This window comes from Crocodylus porosus, unplaced genomic scaffold, assembly GCF_001723895.1.
Source record: "Crocodylus porosus isolate Cpor-Errol unplaced genomic scaffold, CroPor_comp1, whole genome shotgun sequence".
NCBI classification, from domain to species: Eukaryota; Metazoa; Chordata; order Crocodylia; family Crocodylidae; genus Crocodylus; species Crocodylus porosus.
The window spans coordinates 12,565,042-12,583,141 of record NW_017728909.1 but is presented as its reverse complement, the minus strand read 5'-3'; the positions used below and the strand labels follow the sequence as shown (position 1 = coordinate 12,583,141).

Here is an 18,100-nt window from a genome sequence, read left to right as displayed (position 1 = left end):
GCTGGAGTACTGCGTCCAGTTTTGGGCTCCACAATTCGAAAAGGATGTGGAGAAGCTTGAGAGAGTCCAGGGGAGAGCCACGCACATGATCAGAGGTCAGGAAAGCAAACCTTACGATGACAGGCTGAGAGCCATGATGGCCACCTCTAAGTTTATGAGGGGTGACCACCAGTATCTGGGGGAACGTTTGTTCACCAGAGCGCCCCGAGGGATGACGAGGTCGAACGGTCATAAACTATTACGAGACTGTTTCAGGCTGGACATAAGGAAGAATTTCTTTACTGTCCAAGGTCTGGAACAGCCTGCCATTGGAGGTGGTTCAAGCACCTACGCTGAACATCTTCAAGAGTAGTTTGGATGCTTATCTTGCTGGGATCCTATGACCCCAGCTGACTTCCTGCTCTTTGGGCGGGGGGCTGGACTGGATGATCTTCCAAGGTCCCTTCTAGCCCTAATGTCTATGAAATCTATGGAAGTAATAAAGAATTGGAAAAGGTTATCCAGAAAGCATGTGCCATTTTCATCCTTGGAGGTTTTTAAGACCTGGGTAGACACTTTTGTGTAAGATGATCTACTTGGAGATAGTCCTGCTTTGAACTACATGACCTCCTGAGGTCCCTTCCATCCCTGATTTTCTATGATTCTAAGCTCTATCCAGGTAAAATGGACAATGCTACTAAAGAGAGGAAGCAGTAAAGAACTGGCCAAAAACTATATCCTATCCTCTGAGGGCGTACGTCCTCTGAATGCAAAGCCTTGTATGTGTTCAGTGTTGTGTGGCACTAATCACCAGGGATCCTGGTTTTCTCCGATTTTAAAAAAAAAAAAAAAAGTCCCAATTTTTGGATTAAAAAAGTAACCCCAAAATCCACATTTTTCCGTGATCAAAATGAAATGGCAGAGATAGATAGATATGTCTATTAGTGCTAGTGAAACACTGCTGCAGATAGATGTATTAGCACTAATAGACATATCTATCTATCTCTGCTGTTTCATTTTGATCACGGAAAAATGTGGATTTTGGGGTTACTTTTTTAATCCAAAAATTGGGACTTTTTTTTTTTAAATCGGAGAAAACCAGGATCCCTGCTCATCACTGCTTCTAGACTTGTTGATAACTGTAGCAGAGTAAAGATTGCTTTTCATTTGCACGTGACCACCATCTTTAGCTTTGCAGGAGATTGCACTTTTTTCCCTTGGTTTAAAAAATTATCTAAGTATGGCATTATTGTATTGCTTCCTTGTTAAATTACTCTGAAGTTTCTTGGGGCTATAGGTAAAGGCTGCATGGGAGTCTCCTGGTTTTGTCGGGCAGTCATCAGAAAAGACCACAGAGATGTTACACTGGTACTCAGCTCTACAACGGCTTCTATTCAACTCCACCTTCCAACAAATGCTCCAAACTTAGTTGTAATGAGATTGTAGTTGGTCATCTTATCAGTCAGCTGCAAGGGCTGTAATTAGCAGTGATATTTCAGAGGTCATTGCATTAGTTTGTAACTTTCTGAGTACTTCGGATAAAGAATTTTTGATGGAAACTTCTCCTCAGGATGAACTTAAGCGCTAAATCTAGTAAGGCAGGGTCAGCAGTGCACAAAGCAGATCTGGCCCATGGATCCATTTTATCCAGCCTTTGGAGCTGGAGACCTTTGCGAGGGCCTTTGCCTGCATGGCAAGTGGGGCAGTGTGAAGAAGCCAAAGTGGTGACACTGGAGGAGAGCAGTAATTGGCAGAACTGGTGGAGGTGGGGTTGGAGAAGGATCATCATGGTGCTAAGCTTTATTAAAGTGACCCTCCCCTAAAAAAGGTTGCTGACCCTGCAGTAGGCTTTCTGGTGCCAAAGTCTAATTTTTGGGTGCTTGTCCACCACAGCGGGATCTAGACACGAGAGCCAGGTGCCAAAGCTGGATCTACAGTGTATGGGCAGAGTTAGGGTGATTCAAAACACGTATGCTGAGTTTGGCTGGGATGATGTAGTTGGGGATGGTCCTGCCCTGAGCAGGGGGGTTAGACTAGATAACCTCCTGAGGTCCCTTCCAGCCCTAATTTCGTATGATTTGATGAGCAAGTAGCTGGCTAGGGCTAGCCAACAGGAAAAACTGAGTGCACAGTTTTGTCTGAAATCCTCCTCCAGAGCTTGGGTATCTGGTGGAGGACTAAGGAGCTTACTTTAGATCCACAACCTAGACTCCATTCTTAAGTGCAGGCGCCTGCAATTGCTCTTTCAAAGAACAGAGCAGGGCCCACTCTGTTTTAAAATATGAATAGAGGAAGAGGAGGACTTCTGTATATTGTATCTTCTTACATGCGCACAATTTTTGAAGGGCAGAAAGTAGGAGACAAAAAAGACCTTTGAGTTATAAGCTAGACCTGGCCCTTTTTTTCATGGACTGCAAGATGGTTGCCAGCTTCTTTCTGGTACAGCAGGTAGGAGGGGCAGAGTGTAGAGTTTAACCCCTTTCACAGCTGCGCTTAAATTGGCAAGTTGGCCAAAACCTGTTGCCAATTTGAAAGTGGCACATTGCAAAGGATGTTTCGTAAACATTTCTTACTGGAACACTTGGCCTCATTTTACCATCTTGGGTGATTGGTATACACAGCGTGTTTCAGCAACTAAATCGAAACAGTCTCTCTCCTTTTTTTTTTTTTTTTAACACTTGTTTATGCAAAACCAGATGAAACAGCTTTAGTTTCATCCTTTCGTCTCTTGTTTCACACCTTGCTTCTCACGCCATATTGACTAGGAAGGGTGGGGCATCCACCCTTTTAAGATTGCCACTGGGCCTGCTTTGTGAATTGCCAGGTCCACTCCTAATCATGTTTCTTAGGTAAAATAGTACACCAGTGAGTCGGCTTTTGGGCAGTAGTTTTCAAAGGACCATTATACAAAATAGTACATTACCCCAGAAGGAGCTCACTTAGTGGTGTGAAACTTGACTTCAGAGAACCAGTAGTTCAAATCCTCACAAAGCTGCAAATTGAGTTTGATTCACAGAGTGGTGGTTGCATATACGTGGGTAGATCCCTATGTATGCATGGCACTTGTAAATACAGATGAAAGGACTTGGCCTCAGAGCATGCCATTCACCAGCAAATATGATCAAGTGCACAGTAAATGGGACTGGGCTTGGTAAAGAAGAAAAATATCGGAGCTTGTGTACTTGCTTTGTGGGAGGCTGATCTTTTGGCAGAGAACAGATCATTTGAATTTATTGGTTTTGCTGGTTTCCTTTTACTTGAATATCTTTATTGTTGAACACGTGTTTTGTTCAGTATTAGATTATCACTGATCAGCTCCACGGAAGGATTGAAGAGGGTTTTGAACTGAGAAATTGGCTTGTTGGTTCTAAAGGATACGGAGGGAAGGTACTGAGTTTATAAGATAGCATGTAAAGCCATATGCAAGTCTTTTGAATGAGACCTTAAAAATGGGAGGCAAAGTAGGCCTCACAGATAAGGCTCCTGTGATTCTTTTTTGTAATAGGAGGATCTTGCTTCGGTGCCCTCTGCCAGAACTTCCCCTTTCTGCTCTACTGTGTAATGGTGCATTTACTGTACTTCAAAGAGTTGCAGTTCAGAGGTGGTTGGAGTGGAGGTAGGTACTTTGAGAGTGTGTGTGTGGGTATTGATTCACAATGGCATTCATTGCTGTGTACAAAATATACATAGTAATAGTTTGGACTTGGATAAGGAGAATATCAGTTTCCTTGACACGTGATCCAGGAAGTGGTATATCCCCTGACAAGATCTCTGATATAAATGCCTGCATTGTAAAGGGGTAGCTGGCTATGCAACGGTTGGAGTTTAGTGGCTAATGGACACAGTCCCAAGGTCTAAAAGAACATGGCTAGTCATATGTACAAAAGTGCAGATTTAATTTTTCTAGATTTAGTTGTTTTCAAATTGTGATGCCAGGGCTGCTGGTGGCCTGTGGTGCTGAATTTAGTGATACTATTTTCTGAATTCTAACAGTGTTAAACTACAATAAACAGTATATTAAAAGACAGCTAGGAATATAACCCATACTTTATTAGTGTTACTTTTGTTGCAAGCAGTTGCTGTTTATTAGCACTAGAATGTTAAATGTGATTTTAAATGGGAAAATAAATGATCCAAAGGATTATAGATAGGAAGGGAAGTACCTGAGACAAAATCTCTCTCATTCCTGTACTGTTCTTCTGGGTTCAGGATGAAATCTCTCTTGCACCCATAAGCAGCCATTGTAATTATTTGGCTTATGTATCATGAGAAGCACTTCACTGACATCTGTTTATTAACTTATAAAAAGGATGCTTGTATTTAAATAAGGGATGTTGTTTCCAGTATTTCAGACTCTGAAATCACTTCATTCTGATGCAGTAGGATTCATTCATACTTGGAAAACTGAAAATGTTCTTGAGTAAACTTTTGACATTAGTTAAAGTCAGATTGTCAGAGGATTACATGGGTGCAGCCTATGAAGCAAAGTCCCTTCTTTGTGCAGTAACCAACTAGTAACAGACGTTCAGCAGTTCCTATCTTTTTTTGTTGGATTATAGCTATATTAAATCTTTTTTTTGTAATGAAAATGTACTACCTCACTTGGGAGCCCATTCCAGAGCCTGGCAGCTCTGACTGTAAAGTAATGTCTCCTGCCGGCACCAGACCTACAGGTTGGGGAACTCCCCTCTTGTCAGCACAGAGGCGGAAAAGGATCTTGGAGTCATAATTGACTCCAAGATGAATATGGGCCGGCAGTGTGGGGAGGTGGTCGGGGGGCCGCGGCAGTACCTTGTCGTGCATCCGCGGCTGCGTCTCAGGCACGTCCGGGGAGGTGATCCTCCCCCTCTGTGTGGCACTGGTCAGGCCGCGGCTGGAGTGCTGCGTCCAGTTCTGGGCACCGCACTTCAGGAGGGATGTGGACGGCATGGAGGGGGTCCAGAGGAGGGCCACTCGCCTGATCGGGGGACAGCGGGGCGGGCCCTGTGGGGAGGGGCTACAGGGCCTGAACCTGTTCAGCCTCCACGGGGGAGGGCTGGGGGGGGATCTAGTGGCCTGTTACAAACTAGTCAGGAGGGATCAGCGGGCACTTGGGGAGTCACTGTTCCCCCGTGCACTGCCAGGAGTGACCGGGAGTAACGGTCACAAGCTGGCAGAGGGCAGGTTTAGGCTAGATATCAGGAGGCGCGACTTCACGGTCAGGGCAACTAAGATCTGGAACCAACTTCCAAGAGAGGTGGTGCAGGCTCCTACCCTGGGGGTTTTTAATAGAAGGTTGGATGAACATCTTGCCGGGGTCGTTTGACCACAGTATTATTTCCTGCCATGGCAGGGGGTTGGACTAGATGATCTACTCAGGTCCCTTCCGACCCTAGAAACTATGAAAATTAACAGCTTGGATATTCAAGTGTTGTTTTGTCCACAAAACTGATATAGCCCTAGTAGCATCAGTTTAGACAGAGCAATGGGGATGCTACTGTGCCTCTACAGTGTGAAAAATGTGTTCACCTTCATGTCTTTTTTTATCCCCCTGCTGATATGACGAACCTGATTGCCAGTGCTCCAGAACCTATGATGAGATGGCTGAATACTTCTGATCACCTGGATCTGATTTGAACTGGTGACCTTAGAGGTGCCAAACTGTTGTGCTTATTATACATTGTATACAGTACTTCCCAAACACCTTTCATTTTAAAGAGGTGGCATTTACTCTTCTAATTAAGACTATATTTCCGTGGCTCTCTTTATTCTATCACTGTGTATTCTTGTTTAGACAACTTTATCCATTTGTGAAAGGAAATGGTAATACCTAATAAATAATAGAGTTTACGTGAGGCATTATTACACTTATAAAGTGCTTTCAGTGAAATGGAGTAGTTGTGAAAGACGTGTTTTGTCGTAACTTGTGTTTGCAGCAGTTGGCGCATCAAGGTAGAACTTGTAAGCTTCACAGCCTTCCTGGACCAGTAGCTAAACTGTTGGTTAGAAATATTGTACTATATAAGTAAAGGGGCTTCTTTGATAGGATATAAAAGAGTATTTCATAGCGTCTTATCAAAATGAGTCCATGATTTGATTTCTGTTAAGGTATTGCCTTTGTAAAGACAATGTTGGGTATTAAAGAGTTTCCATATACGTATGTTCTATGTATGCATGGGAAAACTGTAACGGTAGCGCTGCCCGGATTCTGAAATATTGCCCTGGATTCGGCAATGATGTTCTTGCAGAACAATTTTCTTAATCTTCAAACATTTTTCACTAGGAAAAGAGAGAATGTTATTTTAAGCTAAATAGAATTCCAGAACACTGTATAAGTAAGCCCATTTTAGTCTGCGATGCTTCACAAGCTACTTCTCAGTGCTGCGATTTTTCTGATACAAGTAGCCAGCTAGACTGTCTCTTAAGGTTACCTTGAGAACTCATCTAGCACTCTTTCCAGGAAAGTAATAAATGGGAAACAGTGTGAGTATTTCAGTATAATCTTGTTTTTCCTTTATGTACTTCATTGCATATAATGAAAAGAACATTTCCCCCCCTGCCCCCCAACCTGTTTTTCCTTGGCATAATGTCTGAACAGAACTACCCATCTTCTCTGTAGGAGGGTCTTTGCAGCTTTTTTAAAGTATGAGTATACCCTAAATGTGTATGGAAACACCATCACTGGAGGCTTTTAAGACCTGGCTCAACAAAACTTGGCTGGGATGATATAATTGGGGTTGGTCTTGCTTTGAGCGTGGACTAGATGACCACCTGAGGTCCCTTCCAACCCTAATCTTGTATGATTCTGTGAAGTGACTTTGTTTGTTTGTTCATTTGTTTGTTTGTATTTTTTAAATTTAGTTCCACTAAAAGGTACAAGACTGAGAAACCCAAAGTCTCCAAGCCCTTCTCCACAGAACAGATTTCCTACGTAGCTCCTGAATGCATGTCATTCAAGACCCTCTTTTCTAGGGCTGATGAGGCTCCAAGCCTTTTCAGGAGAGATGCACCAGTGTGTCAGTTGCCTGTGGGATCAGCACTGAGAAAAGGGAAATGACGTTATTGGCTATCAGCTTCTTTTGGCCACTGTAGCCAATTAATATATTTACCGATAATTCTGCCGCCCTGGACACTCGGGTTCCCTCTTCCCCATGGGGCTGGTGCCCCTGGATGCCTGGGTTCCCTCAGGAGACGGCAAGTTTCTCATTACAGGCAGGCAGCATTCTAGCCTGCAAGGGGTCCTGCTTAGGCTGCAGGGGGTGCCCCATGCATGTGCTTTGGGTCTTTGGCAGTCTTTTGTTAAAGAAACTAAATCAGCTGTTTGTTCTGCATTTTGAGTATAAGCGATTGTAACCAGCCAGATGACCAGAGCACAGAACAAAAATTGTGTGTGCAGATGGGGGCATTGCTTTTGCTTGCCTGAGAGAGCAGATATATAGGAAGGAAATGATATTGTTCACATGAGCCCGTTCCGAGCTATACGGTGGATTCTATACTCTGATAGGATGTTTACCAAAATTTATAGTTCACCTTGGCCATATTTCATAGCTGCATTTTTGCCTGGCATCTCCTTGTACCCTTCTGATTCCCAGATGAGTAGGGCAAATAGTATGCAAAGTGTTTTGCAAATACTGCATTGAAACCTTTACATGGCTTTGGGCTGCACTCATCCTTTTTGTATTTACTTTATGCAAGTGTTTGAACAGTCAAATTTTATTGGCACAGAGAAATTTCCAAGTGATCTGCATCCATGTTTGTGGGAAATGAATTTTCAGTGTGGACACCCAAGCACTTGCACAGGAAGCACTTGCTCTGATCATAGAACAGAAATAGTACAATATACTTTGCTTTTCCACCGCTGCCTGAACTTCTGACAGTTACTGGGAACTTATTCATCCTTAGCCTGTGAAGTAAGTAACATTCATCAAGGATGTGTTGCTCACATTATTCAGCTGATTTGAAGAAGGCACAGTCTGTTTGGGAAAGTTCTATGAGCAGAGAACCAAGTGAACTAGGCCACATGCAAGGAGTTCATTATTTCTTAAGTTGAATCACTAAATTGTACTCTCCTTACCCTTCAGCCACTCTTGGGAGAGGTGCTAATTCATATCTTCTTCTGGTTTTAGTTTTCTCCTCTGTTGCACTCGTTTTCCTCATGACACGTGGAATCATTGTACGCTATGGTTATCCATCAGCTGTCTGCTTTCATCTCTTAGCCTCTCCCCGATGTGACCACTCAGTGAAACTGCGAGTATGCATGCCACTGATCCTCCCTGGAAAAATGAAATCCCATTAAGGAAGAGGCTGCTTTCCCCACCCTCTGTTCCTGTCACTCTAAAGTGCCACTCTTCAGGCTTCTAGCAGAAGAGGCATTTGGCTCAGTGGAGGTTACTCCGCAGCAGGTTTCAGAGTTTGAAGTACCTCTCTTAGCATATAATAATACTTAAAATCACCACTTTGGAAAGCATGACTTCTGCTCCCTGCATCCGGAACCATAGATTTTTGTTAACACCAACTTTTCAGTAGGCCCCAGAATTCATACATCTGCCTGCAAAAGTCAGATGTCAGAAATCTCATACCTGTGCTGGAGATATCAATGGTGGCACATTTGCCTGGGGCATTTTCCTTCTTGAACTGAGTGGGAAGATAACAGAAAAAAATTGTGGGAGTCAAGAAAATGGAATTCATATTATTCCACACACTTCTCATAAAAGCCATCAAGGAATCATGAGCACACCAGCGCATTGCCAGGAGTGCAGGCAAACATTGGAGAAGTAACAGCAGCGCCCAGCATCAGCAGCTAGACATCAGCTGCCTGTTGCCCTGGTGACTCCTGTATCCATGCTGAGCTCATGCTCCTCAGGGCACCCTGTTTCCTTTCTGACTCTGTCCCCAGCTGATTTGGGTGTAGAGAGTTTGTCTTCATGAGGATTTCTTGGGTCTGTAATTTCCCAGTGGTGTAACTCCACCAGCTGTGGCACTGGTAACAACTAACGCAGACAAACGTTAGACAGACTCATGGCTGAAAATGCCCAACCCCATGTACCTTTATATATCACAGGTACTTCCAGAGCTATTACCAGTGAATTGTACCCATACACAAATTACAGGCCAAGATACCTAGTGCTAACAAAGCCATTGCCTATTTGCCAGACATAATACCATACTGTATGTAGCCTTAGATAAGACATTCAATGATGCTTCCATTTACTCAATGTATAGTACAGAGATTGTTCAGTAATAATGATTTGCATATGAAGTACAGGAGTGTTCATTGCACCGTGGGAATGCCTGTACACCTCGAGCTATCCACAGTTGTAATTCTAGGTTTGCTTGTTGCTGAGGTGTGGACTATAGTTTTGAACCTAAATTGGCTCTTGAAGAGTTATGAAATGCCTGTGTAAGACTGCTGTAGAAATTACCAGCTTCACAAAGGCCTTTCCTTGTTTTAGTTTTAAATTTAATTTTACTTGGTCCAAGTGCTAGCAAATATTTTTATATATACATTTTTCCATTTTTTATCTTCAGCATTCAGTTTCCTTCTCAAACTTTAAAAACACAATTTTTCATAGCTGTCTTTCCTGATTCTTCTTTGACAAATCTTAATTTGTCATATTTGTCTGTTAACGTTATCGTATGGCAAGTTTATTTCCTTCTTTGTGTAACCAGTTTATTAAATGTTGGCCCTGCACTGGAAATGGATTGTTAATTAAAAATTTCTTGCCTTCACTGGTGCCTAAGGTAATTTTATGCACTTTCTTCCCTCCCCTAAATTGCTCTAGTATCCAAGTACCTCCTTCACGATGCTAAGGAAGCCATGAAAGGATATTAATGAAACCTTCTAGTTTCAAAATGAATCAGGATCGGTAACAGAACTTTGAGGTTTACATGGCGTCCTGTGCAAGCTAGGGAAGTTTTACAGGGGGAAAATCTGAGGTACAAAGCCACACAGGAAGTCTGTGATGGAATTGTCTACCCTTACATATGATGATTGAAAAATTTTCCCCAGTATTATTCTGCCCTAATTCCAAATTAAAGGGAGAGGGAAGAATCTGATAAAAGGAAAATAACATAACAATTAACTGTTATTTCTATTTATAAATATCCTGTGGGTGCTCAAATCCTACAGTAATTGGCACAGTGCAAATTACCAGCTTACTGAATAGCTTATTTTTAAAGTTTGAGCTGAAACAGTGCAAATAATGGAACCAACTTGAAGCAAAGTTGGGACGGAAAGTGAGTGGGTGGAGAATTTCTTACCTGCAGCCATGCCATCCTGTGCAGTTCTCCCAACAGAATTCATGAGCTAAACCAAATCAGGATGGGTCAATACTTGTATAAGAGACCTGCAAGGCAAACTTAAATGTTACAAGAAGTACTGCTGGTAATTCTCTGTGAGTGAATCATCGAGCAGTGTTTCTCTCTGAATCGGTGTCCTAGCATAGCTTGTACTTCTGGAAGGGTTGTCTTTTGATGAGCTGTGAAAATGAGTTCTTGATCCCTGGGCTTGATACGATCTCTGGGTGCATGAAACCACCTTCACAGCTTTCAGTTGGATGTGGTTTATTTAATAATGTGTTTGAAGTTATGATGTAGTGTTGCTCTGCACAGTTAAACAGCTGCTTTGTCTCCGTCTAGTTGTGGCTGTATACCTCCTGAAGTCTGTAGATAGCTTTGGGATGGAAGACACTGTATTTACTGTGATTATTACTTAGTTTTAGAGACTTGCTTAATAGGAGGTAGACTTGGAGCGCTTGCTTATTTCTCACTTGTATAGAAACTGAGCTGTACTATAGTTTTTTTCCAGAGTATTGGACTGCAGATTTGGGGTGTTTTGATCAGATTCTGTTCATGAGCACTAAAGTTTCCTATAAAGGAATATTAAAATTGCTTTAAACATTCCAGGTATGTTGTTTATATTCTATTAACTTAAACATTTCAGAGTAAGAGTTTAGAAATCCTTTGTCATTGTTTCCAACTTGTTGTGATAAGAGTGAATTCAACTGCATTTTTCGTAATTATAGTGCTGTCAGCTCTAGGTACTTGGAGAGAGAGGATTGAGCACATTGGTATAGCAGACTTGAGTTCATCTAGAAAAAAATTAGGAGTGAAAGAAAAATACTGCAAACAAAATGGTGATGTAGTATGCTGGCTAAAACAGAAGAATGAAGTTGTGTGAGTCGGTAGCCTTGTGGACACTACCAAAAAATGTAGGTGTGACTGCTATTTGAGTAAATTGTCATTACTGTTTTGTTTTTGTGCAGGTTGCTTCACTGTTGAAACCCTAATCTAGTTCCCCCAGTCCTCTAGACCACGTGCTCCATGATTTGAAACCAGGAGGAGCTTGGAACTCTGAAATGAAGATGGAGGCAGTAGGAAAAGCAGAAGAACTCATTGACGCTGAAGTCCCACCGAAAATCTCTGCAAAACAAGAGGCAGCTCCTGATGAAGATGGACCTATAGAATTAGAGACACATGCTCAGAAAGACGGTGCACCCATTGTAGCAGATTCGACAGTGCTGTCTTCAATGCCTTGCTTGCTGATGGAACTGAGACGAGATTCCTCAGAGTCTCAGCTAGCATCCACAGAGAGTGATAAACCAACAGCAGGCAGAGTTTATGAAAGTGACTCTTCTAATCATTGCATGCTTTCCCCTTCTTCTAGTGGGCATTTGGCTGATTCAGATACACTGTCTTCTACAGAAGAGAATGAGCCCTGTCCAGCAGAAGCTACTGTAGAGGGAGACCCTTCTGGAGTGTCTGGGACTGCAGTTGGGCGGAAATCCAGACGATCCAGGTCTGAAAGTGAAACGTCAACAATGGCTGCCAAGAAAAACCGACAGTCTAGTGATAAACAGAATGGTCGAGTTGCCAAGGTGAAAGGTCATCGGAGCCAAAAGCACAAAGAGAGAATCCGGCTATTAAGACAGAAACGGGAAGCAGCTGCTCGCAAGAAGTACAACCTGCTGCAGGACAGCAGTACCAGTGATAGCGACCTGACCTGTGACTCAAGCACGAGTTCATCAGATGATGATGAAGAGGTTTCAGGGAGCAGCAAGACAATCACTGCAGAGATACCAGGTAGAGGATGTTTTTTAAACTGAACTGTAAAGCACCTGACATCGTTTCTCAGCTGTCATGCTAAGTTTGATCAGTGACACTTGAGAAAAAGCAAGAGAACTGCAGCTCTGTGTAAATTTTGAAGACTGCAGTATATTAACAAGACATGGCCAATTTTAAAATCTGAAGTGTCTGTGCACTTTTGCACACGAGCAAAACTTAGAAGTGGTAAATTGTAGAAAGGACTAACTTAAATCTTGGCGTTTTCAGAATTATTTTTTTCACTTGTAACGAATTCTATATGAATGGCGATCAGCACTGTCAGTATTGATTAGATGGTAGTAATCATAACTGCCTAATTAACAAGTATGTTATCATGGTAAGCGGGCAGCCTTGTTTTAATATATTAAAACATACCTCTGCATTTCTGTTTGGAATAACATGGCACATCTCTTGCCTGTATTACAATAAGGCCTGGCGCTTCACTATTGCACTTTTGCTGTGCTTTCCAGCTCTACATGTGCATGTCAAACCTACGTAACCTTATTGTGCATTACATTCATGCAAATTGCAGATCACTTATTTCAGAGTATAAACGAGAATTGTCTTCACTCCTAATACCTTAGGATAATTTGAGGAGTAGAAAAATTTCATTCTCCTGTGTCCTATGGATATATATATCTCTCTCTCTATATTTTTGAATTCTTTCACACATCCATGTTAACAGGCTGGGTACAGCCAATTACAGGGGCATACTCATGATTTTACAGCAGAAGAAAGATGTGTTCTTAAGTTTCTTGCCTGATGAGTTTTCATTATATAATTGGCCCACAACAATGTGTGAACTATGCTTGCAGCATATAATATCTCAAAATCTTCATTTTATGGCAACCTTAAAGAATAAAATCAAATTTAAAATAAAGTTTTTGGTTTGCCAGTCTTTCCTGAGTGATATGCATTTCCCCCCTTTGAGCGTAGAGGATATTTGGATGATAAACTGCATTGTGGATACTAACACATTTATGTAATATAAGAGAGAACTTAAAGGAAAGCTGCAGTGCACAGTCCTAACAACTAGGACAGCTATATTCATGTTTTTCAGGTAAAACTGATGCATAAAAGAGGCCTTTACACAAGATTTTACAAATGCCTACCACTGTCTGTAGTCCATGGGCCCTGCTACGTAGTCAGACCTGGATAAAAAGCAGCTATAGAGTTATTGCGCATTTTCATGCACTAATTTTATAGCTGGTTGGCTCTTTATAGTTGGACAGTTATTTCTGTGGTATGATAATTACTTTCCATGTGTGGCCAGTCTAAATTTATTGCATGATGAATCAGTTAATAACATAATACGTGTAATCTGTAGCAGGGGTCCAGGGTAGTGGACAGTTTTGTCTTTGTTTGGGAGCTGATATTTTCCCCATGATCTGCCAGGCTTAGGACCCTTTGCTTGAAAGTAGTTTAAATGTTGGAAAACACACTCATCTTCTCTGCAAGTATTGGAAGGAACATACCATGTAAATAATTATGGAACAAATTCTGTTCTTTTTTAGGGTTTAATTTTGACAGTGGTTCAATAGGTGTATTTACTATTTTAAAAAGTATCAGTTACTTGCTTTACTATTAATTTTCTTACCATAATCTAGGTAGTTGAGTTCCAATTAAACCTGTTGGTTTATTTCATGGAGCTTTAGAACAGGCTCTCCAAAGTGAAAAGATTAGGGACAGCTTTTCAAAGAGGTTTTGTACCTTGAGTAACAGAAAGGTGCTAGTAGGATTTTCAGAAGTGCTTTGCATGCCTATATTTCACTGAATGTGTGAGAGTTAGGGGTCTGTCTGCTTCTGGGTGCCTAAGTACCTTTGTAAATGTGGCCCTTGTTCTTGCTCTGATCCACTGCCTCTCAGTCAAAGGAAGGACCCAGTTGATTTTAGTGGACTTTGCACCAGGTCCTAAATTTTGCATGCGACACAAGATGGAAAGCGTTTGGAAACAATAGGAGGCAATGTTGACCTGCAACTTTTATATCATAACCATTTCCTCTGACTGCTGCTAAACAATGGCTGGTTTTTAAAACTGTAATTTGTGGACACACACAACCTTTTAAATTAATCCTTTGTAATTGGCTACAGTGGCTGTTCTGGATCACATTGCAATTTTCCTTTCAAAGGGGGGGAAAAAATTGTGGAAAAGTTTCCAGAGGCCTATACCAGGGGTTGTCAACCAGGTGTATGCATCCCCCTGGAGGTACTTGGACTGGTCCTAGAAGGTATGCGTGGGTGGGTAGGTGGGGATGGAGTGCCTCCACCTCCCAGGAGCAGGACCAGGGCAGGGCAAGGACAGTGGCACCACTCTGCAGGGCAGGGAAGCTGGAACGTGATATCTGCCACTGCCACACACCAGCCTGGTGAGCTTCCCCACCCAGCGGAGGGGCACTGCTGCCCTCACCCCAGCCCAGTGAGCTTCCCCACCCTGTCCCTGGGAGGGCAGTGGCACTCTGTCCCTGGATGCTGTCCCTGCCTCCCTGTTCCATGTCTGGCCACTTGCTGTCTCCTCCCCACCACCCTCCTGCCCCACTCAGTGTCCAGCTACTGGGGGTACTTAACTAAAAAAGGTTGAAAGCCCCTGGCCTATACCATTGTAAGGCTAATGAAGACGGGTAGTTTAGGATGCCTCCTATGCATTTCAAATAAAAGTAAAATTTTTCGGATCCTGCTTTTGCCTTGAATGAACTGATTATGTTAACTTCAGAATTATTTGGCCGAGGAGAGAGCTAGTTTAGTAGATCTTGCACTAAAGACTTTGAAAAAGACCAGTCCAACCCTGGAACGGGACAGCCCCAACCTGTAGTGTGAAGGCCATGCTCATGCCATAGGACTTCTGCTTGTCATCAAAGAATGAGGGTAAGCCTGATCAGTAGAGGTCTGCCCAAGCCAAGGCGGCAGCTGGCTGATATTGTGGGCAGATTGAGGGGCAAGCCACCATTTTTGAGGGCTTATGCAACAGAGCCCTCCCCATGCCTCTGGCTGAGGGGCTTTGGTGGCCCCACCTCTGCCACTGGTTGGTGGAGAGGGTTGTCTGTCATGTAGCCCCACTCCTTGCCGCTCATTGGTGGAAAGGGGTGGAGCTATATGACAGGCAGCCCTCAGCCAATCAGCAGCAGGGGGCAGGGGCAGTTGCTACCTTGCCTCTTGGCTTCTTGCTGGTAGCCCCTTTCCTGCCAGGCTGGGGGGACTGCTGGCTCCCACTGGGTGGGGGGCCAACACCAACACTTCATTTTAAGTAGGGGCTCCTGCCCCCTTTGTTCCCCCTGCAGATTTTGCAGAGAGAGCCCAATTTTGTGATTTGGGTAGGTCCTTACTGACTGGTTGCAGGATACTTGCTCCTGAACCCTGATATTAAGAAACTGCTATACATCTATCAAGGAAGATATAAAGGCATACAAATTTGTCTGCCATTGTGTTTTTGTTTTTTTTAATCAGTCAGTACATCTGTGTGCCAGAGTTGTGGGGCACTAGCAAATACATAGCATATCCTTGTGGTCAAGTTTGGACACTTTCACTAAAAATGTTATTGCCCTAAGGTTGGCCCAGTTGGGTATCATGGAAACCAATTTCCAGACTTGTCTACTGGAAGCTTGAAAAATAGGTGTGCCAACAAAGATGCTCTAAAATAATAGTATTATTTGCTATAAGTGTCTTTTACAACATAGTGGTGTAGTGATAGAATAAAATACTTTGGCCTAATCTGTTAAAGCATAGAAGTTCTCATTAATGTCTATGGAAAAGTTTGTTTCAAACCTGCGCAGTTTGTCAATTAGTGATAGTTTAATGAGGTGATACAGGATTTCTTTTTCATACTAAAGGAATTCACCAAATCTATTCAGTTTTAAGAGTGTAGGTAATTAAGTCTTTAATTCTACAATATGATTTACTTTTGGAATAAGTTTAGTATGAATGGTAAGTCAAGTAGAAAAGTGTCCTATGGAGTCTATGATGATGCCATAAACATCAACAGAATTGCTAGTTTTTTTTCCCCTTGCTCTTGTGCACAATTTATGAACCAAGCAATTATGTAGTACAGTCTAATTCTCACTACAAAACTCCCAGCCTAATTATATTCATTAAAGTATTTTCAGTCTTATTCTACTTTTCAGCAAAGAATGAATAGCAGTCAGTTATGAGGAAGTTTCATTACTGATGCTTCATTACAATTACAGTTAAATCAGTGGGGATAAATTACAAAAATGCAATGTGTGCTTACAGTATTCTTGAATATTTAATGTTGTGGGTTTATTCCTGATTTACTAAAGGTCCTGTCCAGCATTCATTGAAGTTAGTGGTAATTTTCCATTGACCTCATTGTTTATAAATTGGCCTACTGTTCAGTGAATCACAATAGTTTGATAACTAATGCAAATGAAGAAGCCCCTTTTATATTTTAAAGATTGAGCCTCTCTTGGCACACAAGCTTCACAAAAGAGGATATTCTGTGTCAGGTACTGATGGAATGTGATACACCATTTTCAGCAGTTACTTGCTGAGTATTTTATTCCTCATGGATTTCAAGCAGGAGTGTACAAATGAGCTGTGAATGAAACTTGGCATGGTAACTATGCTTAAGAATCAATATTTGGCTTAAAAACTTGAATTTTTTTTAAGTATATAAAAAAGTAAATATAGAAAAAAACAATTTTGTTGTATTTAGATACTATTGTACTAGTGTGCTTTCCTACAACTCAAAAATGTAGAAAAACAGGTTGACCATTTATAGGCTAATATACGTGAACATGCTGTAGAAGTGACTGAAAAATTGAAGTTGGAAAAGTTGTCATTTTGCATGGTTAGATAACCACTATTTCATAAGGATTTTTCAAGTGCCAGAATTGGACAGAGGTTGGAGTTCACACCTTGGCAGAAGGCCAGCAGGAAGGTTACAAACCATTTCAATTCCACTTAAGCTTTGTATACAGGCCTTTTTGGCCATAAGGTATGAATTTCATTCCAAGAAAATAATTGGAGGTGATGATTACTCAAGAGGTACATGGGGAAGAATTTTAGCAGTAAATCATATGGGCTAGCACAGGGGTGGGCAAAATGCGGGCCAGATGCGGCCCGCCAGGCCATTCTAGCCAGCCTGCAGGGCCCCTAAAAAATTTAGAAAATTTAATATTAATGTGCCCTGGGCTACTTGTCATGCAGCCCTTGATGACTTACCAAAACTCAGTGAGTGGGCCTCTGGCCAAAATAATTGGCTGCCCCTGGACTAGCCCATTAGTAGCTAGGAAAGATTATGCCGCTCAGTATTGAACTTGAAGGGAAGGGTGTCAAACTCATGGTCGTGTGGGCCAGGTGAATCCTGCAGGGTTGATTCACAGGTCAGATGAGTTGTGCAGGGCTGTGCCATTTGGCCTGCAAGGCTGGCAGTGTTAATTGCTGTGGGTTCTGGAGTCAAAGCAGCTGCCGCTCATACCACTGCCAGATTTCCAGCCCCACAGGTGAACATATGGCCCCATGTTCCAGGTCTGGATATTTGGCAGTGGAGTGAGCAGTGGCAGTGTTAATTGCTGTGGCTCTGGGAACCAAGTAAAGTAATGCTGCCACCATTCACTCTTGCCAGATTTCCCTGTGGGTGTTCCCAGGGGTCAGATCTGGAGCACAGAGCTGCAGCTGCAGAACTGGCAGTGGGGTGAGTGGGGGCTCTCAGTTCTGGAAGCTGTGGCAGTTAACGCCTGCCTCTGCTTTCCCTGTCACCAAATTTCCAGGCCCGTGGGGAGCCCCACGGACTGCATGACATGGCTGTGTGGGCTGCATTTTTGACACCCTTGCCTTAAGCCACTGACATGATAATACTGGACCTAGCAGTTGGGTGGAAGGAAGACCTAAGGAGCTACATATGTAGGTAAAATTGGTGATTTTGATAAGATGCCATGAGGCAGAGACGGCATGACATGCAGACCATGACCCCTTTTGTGGCTGTTAAAGATTCCAAGGCTGCTTATTTTTTTATTTTTTTTTTTCTTCCATGTAAGGGGTATTGATTTGGCTTTGGCTCAGTGGTTTTTCAACCTTTTTTCTTTGG

The 18,100-nt window shown here is 42.5% G+C and overlaps 1 protein-coding gene across 3 annotated transcripts in view; it reads left to right on the top strand.

The window, feature by feature from the left end:
• CUNH18orf25 (chromosome unknown C18orf25 homolog) overlaps positions 1-18,100 on the top strand; it is a 64,271-nt gene that overhangs the window by 13,997 nt on the left and 32,174 nt on the right. For all 3 annotated transcript variants that reach the window (XM_019531812.1, XM_019531813.1, XM_019531814.1), the window contains exon 2: positions 11,223-12,039. In XM_019531812.1, the coding sequence (XP_019387357.1) occupies positions 11,316-12,039 (724 nt within the window). In that variant the 5' untranslated portion in view covers positions 11,223-11,315. The remainder of the gene's footprint in view (positions 1-11,222; positions 12,040-18,100) is intronic.